Below are 5,945 nucleotides of genomic sequence, written 5' to 3'. Positions count from 1 at the left end.
GGGTGGGAGGGTGGAGAGGCCGGGGCAGAACAGGCCCGGGGAGGACCCTCCTCCTGCTGCCAGGACCAAGGGGCAACTCTGAGGTAAGAACCTCCTAGAAAGGATGCTCGTTCTGGGAGGAAAGCAGCGAGGAGATGCGCGTGGGAGAGGCGAGACGGACAGAGGCTGAGGCCCGGAGCAGGCCTGGGCCGGCCCGGGGACACGTGCGGCACTGACCTTGCCTGTTCTCCTGCGCGATGCTGCTCGTGGTCCCGTCCTCCGCCAGGCCCTGCTCTAGGTTGGCCAGGATCTGCGGGACATGCAAGGACAACAGGAGTGAGTCTGCTTTTGGACGCTCTGCTGAGATGCTCCAGGAGCAGCAGGTTTCTCTGCTGAGGGTCTCCCGGGGACACGAATCGAGTGTCGCCGCTCGGGATGCACGGGGTGGACGGCAGACAGAGTAGTGACCCTCTGGCTTGAGGGTCAGGGTTGACGACGCCCGCAGAGCGCCCAGGGAGCCCAGACATGCGGAGCGCGCGCCCGCTCTGTCTGGGAAGCTTCGGGTATGGGACACAAGAGGACAATTATTCACTTCTGTGAAAACATCAGTCTCGCTCCTCCAGGACCCCTGAGGCGTGCGGCCCTTTACTCATCTATCACTTAAGCTCCGAGCATCTGTCACTTTACACCGGTTTTACTGTTTGGCTAATGTCCTTGAATCACTTCTTTTGTGACTGTTTCCCTGAAAGAAAGGAAGTTGCTGCCCTGGTAATCTGGGCAAAGGACAGATTCTCATGGAGGGCAGAATGAGGAGAACAAAACTGTTAACAGTGAACACTGTCTGCTGGAGAGAAAAATAAAGACGTGTCAACAGGCGTCTGGCGGAGAGCTCCCGGTTCTGTGACGACGGGCTTCAGGCACGTGCTTTGCGGAGACGCCCTCGCTCCGTGGCTCACCCTGCCGTCAGCAACGCCCTCCGAGGCTCACCCTAGAGGGGAAGCTCACCGCCAGCAAAGCAGCTGCTCCAGACTCTCCCTGGCCTTGTCCCTGTGCCCGGGAAGGGCCACTGGACCTCCTCGACCTCAAGGGTCTGCACTTCACACCAGGAGGAGGACGACCTGCCATGAACACAAAGGCCTGTCCTACCATGACTGCTCAGGACACACCTGCGTTTTACAAGTGTAACAGCTGCAAAGATGAGCTAGTTGGTCCAAACAAGGCCACATTTTCCAGCTACTTATCAGCCGTCTCCTGACCAGGAACAGAAGTCTTGATGGGCCACTGATCGGGGACAGTGACAAAGTGAGGGCTGGAGGCGCCGAGGAAGGGGAGCGGGGTCCTGGCTCTCCCAGCCCAAGGGCCGTGCAGGCTCCCGCGGGCCCTCCAGGAGCACTAACGGTGCGGGTCGGAGGCCGTGAGCCTCTGCCTCCCAGAACCACCCAGGTGGGCTGCACCCAGCGTGCCCAGCCTGGGAGGTGCTTGGGGGGCAGGTCAGCCCCACCCCGGCTCCAGGCCAGAGCACACAGTTCCCGAAGCAGCTGCAGTACTGAAGTAACAGTGGCTCTGAAAAGTGAAGATGCTGCCTCGAGGTGAGGAGGGAGGACTCAGGAGAAAGTGTGGGTCTGGGAGACAGTCCTCCACCCTGCGGGCGGGGCTGGCGTGACCAGAGCTGAGAGGCTGCATGGAACCGACCGCCTTGCCCCCGCCCAGGGTACAGCTTGTCCTGGGCTGGTCCTGGGTGGGGCAGGCGCCCTCAGCACCATGGACAGCAGCGGAGGGAGGCCCAGGGCCCGGGAGGCAGGCGCTTGGCGGTTCCGTCCAGGAGAAAACTGTCGGCCTCTCCCGGGCTGCAGGCGGGGACGGGTGGGGACGGTCTGAGGACCGGGTTTATGTACGAAGTGTCCAGTCCTCAGAGCCCTGGGCGCCAGCCCTGATGACTCACTAATGACCCACCGAGTCCACAGAGGGGCTTAGATTCCCCTGGAGCATCCTGGGACCTTCCCAGCCCTACCAGTCTCTTCCAGACTTCTGGAAAAGAGGCTTTTCAAAGTGAGAAGAGGCTTCTTGGAGCTTCCCCAGGCCACTGAAGGAGCATTAAGCACTCCCAGGAGCCAAGCGCTGGTCCGCATCCATCATCTGACCCCATGGCAGCCTGGAGGAGGCCGGAGACATTCCTCCTCCCGACACGAGCCGCTCAAGGCTTCCAAGGGCCAGTCATCCTGCTAGGAAGAGTCTGCTTGGCTCCGAAGTCCCTCCAACCACGATCTGTGGACACGCCTGGTGTCCGTTATACTTTGAAACAATACTCTTCCCAGTCAGCTCAGAGTGAGAAACTTCAATGACAAGGTAAACCAGCCCTCACTTCCTGCTGGGAACCCAGAGGACCACCCAGGAGCTCCAGAAGCGTCCACCAAGAGCAACTGGGGACCGGAGGAGTTCAGCAGGTACAAATAACCCCATTTTGCGAATCTATCAAACGTCGCTGCTCCTAACTGCTCAGTCACAGCTCTGAAAGCCCCTGCCTTCCAAGAGCACTGCACCTGGGCGAGCCGGCAGGGGGCGGGAAGGGGGCTGAAGCCGGGGAGACCCCGAGCCAGACGTCTCCGCCCCAGCGCCCAGGGGAGCAGTCTGATCCGCTGGTGCCACTCTACGCCTGCCACATAACGGCTGCTTTAGAACCAAGGACAACCCGGGAAGCGCTGTTGAACCTCAGCTGCCTTCGGAGCCAGAATTACGAGTGACAGCTGTTGTCATGACGGAGTCGTCATGAGTGTAATCTGCTTTCATTCTGCAACATTTCCAGCCATTATCTCCTTAAATCCGGCTCCAGCACCTGTGAGACATGGAACAGGTGCTCGGAGCCTCCACAGGATGTGAGAGCGGTCGGGAGCCCGGGCACACGTTCACAGCTGTGATTTTATACAAGAGGAAACGCTTCTGCTTTTCATTTACTGACAGCACCAGGAAGAAGGGTTTTAGGCCTCGAGCTTTGCCAAAACCCACCCACCATCCCCCAGAGCAACTTCAGCAAGAAGAGCAAGGAGCATAGCCACAAGGAGCTAGGCGACCTGCCTTCCCAGAGGGGGCGCGGAGATGGGGTGGGGACAGGGTGCTGTGAGGGCGGCAGCGGGCTGAGCGCTCCACCAGGCGGGGAGGGGGCGGCCCAGCGGGGCGGGGCTTACCTTGCTGCACACGGCCTTCACCCTGTGGAGCCGGTCCAGGGACTCCTGGGGGTTCCCCAGGTACTGCTGAAGCTCCGCGTGCAGGATCCGCATGGAAAAGGGGACCATGGAGCCTGGAAGCAGAGCCAAGGCAGAGTCAGTCTGTCTGCCGCACCAAGCACAGTCGGGAACCCGCAGGTGCTCCCGAAGCAGGGAAGGATGGCGCTTCATTCCCGGTGGAGTGCACAGTGATGCCGGTTCTCAAACGGGTCCCGGCTCTCTCGGTGAATCGCATGTCGCAGACGACGACCGCAGGAGGCTGGCCGCCACCCCCTGCCCACAGCTACGCCCCAAACGCGTGGAGGCTCTCACAGAGTGAGAAAAATGGTAGAGGCCACCACCTGCTCCAGAACAGGGTGCTCGTGGACCCTCTGTGAATAGGCCAGTATCTATTTAAGAAATTAAATCAATAAGTAATAACTTTCTAAAACAGAAGGCACCGGGCGCAGACGGTGGCACTGGTGAGTTCTACAGAACACTGAGGAAGAAGAGGTACCAATTCTCCACAGTTTCTTCCGGAAAATAGAAGTGGAGGGGATGCTTCCTAATTTACTCTATGAGGCCAGCGTTACCTGGGTATCAAAACCAGACACCATCACAAGAAACGAAAACTACACATCAACACGGCTGATGAACAGATACAAAAATCCTCGGCAAAATTAGCAAGCCAAATCCAATTAAATCGAATCTACCAAAAAATTAGTAAGTCAAATCTAACGGTGTATAAGAGAAATTATCCACCATGACCAGGTGTGCAAGGCTGGTTCAACGTTCAAATATCCATGTAACCCATCATGCCAAACAAGCTGAACGAGAAAAATCACACGATAAACCCAAAGGAACAGAAAAGCATTTGACCCGTCGATGGGGTCGCACAGAGTCGGACACGACTGAAGCGACTTAGCAGCAGCAGCAGCAGCAACATCCATTCATGATGAAAATTCACAGCAAATGGAGTGGAGGAAAATGTCCCCAGTTTGATAAGAACGTCTAGGAAAACCTACAGCTAATGAACGGTGAGAAACTACATGCTTTTCCTCTACGCGCCCGAGTAACGCAGGGATGTCCCCTTTTCACTGCTCGTACTGAACGTGGCACCGGAGGCCCTCACTAACGCAGACAGAACAGGGAAGCCCAGAGATCGTGCCCGCACGATGTCTGCTCTGGGCCCTCATGCCGTCGTCTCTCCATGCAGCGTCTTCCGTGGACTCGAGCCCCACCAGAGCACCTGCCCCAGACTCCCGCAGCCCCAGGAGGTGGACAGCGGTGGCCCTCCATGTGCCCCCGTGACTTACGTGTGGAGTTGGGACTCTACTCAGACGAGAGTAGAAAAGGTGGGCGAGGGAGAGCCAGCACTGGTGTCCCATAAACACGTCACCCTTTGCCCGTGACTTTCCTGGGGGGCCCCGAGACAGCAGGCTCAGTTGGGAGTCGGCTTCCCCCTTCCTGGGGGCCCCGAGACAGCGGGCCCAGGTGGGAGTCGGCTTCCCCCTTCCTGGGGGCCCCGAGACAGCCGGGCTCAGGTGGGAGTCGGCTTCCCCCTTCCTGGGGGCCCCAAGACAGCCGGGCTCAGGTGGGAGGTGGCTTCCCCCTTCTCTCTTGGCACCTCTGGGCTGGCGCAGCTTCCACATCTCAAAGGACAGAACCCACGAGGGAAGTACACACAACCTCATGACACACAGAGAAAAATGCCCCTCCCTAGAGAAAAACACGGCTCGGAGTCAGGACAAGAAAAGGGGCGGCAGGAGAAACGCCGTCTGCTGCGTCCAGCCTGAACAGCGCAGCGGGAGAGCCACCCCTCGGCAGGTTTTGATGCCAACACGAATGCAGGCGCTGGACGCACAGACGACGGGACGTGGCCGCTGGCCCCAAGCGAACCCTGCAGGCCCATCAACAAAACAGCAGACGCTGCTTTGACATGAGTCAGGCCTTTCCTACTTTAAAGAAATACAAACAAAAGTACCTTTAAACTGGCTCTCTCAGTCTGGCAAACCCGGCCTCGCTGCGTGTGAAGAGTCACCGGGAATCGGTGAAACCCTTCAGGCCAGTGGAGTCCAGCAACACGACCCGTGTGGCGCCGTGCCAGTCAGGGGCCCGTCTCCCCGGCAGGGATCACGTGCCTTGAAACAGAGCATGTGTCAGAATCTGGAAGGAGACCGACTTGCCAGAAGGTCCCGTGTGTGGTCATGACCCGCCGACTTCTAGGTCGTCATAAACACTGTAGGAGCGCTTCCAGGAATCATTTAGGAAGCACTAAGAGCAACTGCTCCTACGCCATTCACGCTCTGGAGTCCCCGCAGGACTGCAGGCCCGCTCGGCCGCCAGTGCCACAGCAGGTGCCCGAGGAATCACAGCCACCGGGCAGTGGGCCTGGAAGGCGAAGTGAGAGGAGGGACGCCAGCCTGACCCCAGCGGCCTGCCTCCCTCAGCAGGCCAAGACTTCCCGGCGTGGATGGGCTGGGCCTCCGGCCACCCACTGGCCCCATGTGCTGGGCAGGCGGCGCCTTCCCTCCAGCGCTCCGGCTACCAGCGCAGGACAGGGAGCTGGACACAGCCAGGCTGCTGTGAGGCCCGAGGGGCAGATGCGACGGCATGGTGCCTGCCGGACGCCCAGCAGAGCACAGACTCCGTGGTCAGCAGGCCCAGCTCACCCTCGCAAAGCTGGGCAGGGCCTCTCGCTGTCCAGGTGGCAGGGCCCGCTGCCCGACCACTGCTCTGGGCTCACTTCCCTGGACCCTCCCTGGT

The 5,945-nt window shown here is 59.6% G+C and overlaps 1 protein-coding gene across 1 annotated transcript in view; it reads right to left on the bottom strand.

Annotated features, from left to right (window-relative positions):
• The window catches only part of TRAPPC12 (trafficking protein particle complex 12), a 41,302-nt gene that overhangs the window by 11,808 nt on the left and 23,549 nt on the right, over positions 1-5,945 (bottom strand). The window contains exons 6-7 of the mRNA XM_010848443.1: positions 3,162-3,274; positions 217-289 (exon numbers count right to left, since the gene is read on the bottom strand). Of these exons, the coding sequence (XP_010846745.1) occupies positions 217-289; positions 3,162-3,274 (186 nt within the window). The remainder of the gene's footprint in view (positions 1-216; positions 290-3,161; positions 3,275-5,945) is intronic.

The sequence above is a fragment of the Bison bison genome, unplaced genomic scaffold (assembly GCF_000754665.1).
Source record: "Bison bison bison isolate TAMUID 2011002044 unplaced genomic scaffold, Bison_UMD1.0 scf7180017864266, whole genome shotgun sequence".
Taxonomy (NCBI): Eukaryota; Metazoa; Chordata; class Mammalia; order Artiodactyla; family Bovidae; genus Bison; species Bison bison.
Note: the sequence above shows the minus strand (reverse complement) of the source record. Positions and strands in the feature narration are given on the sequence as shown.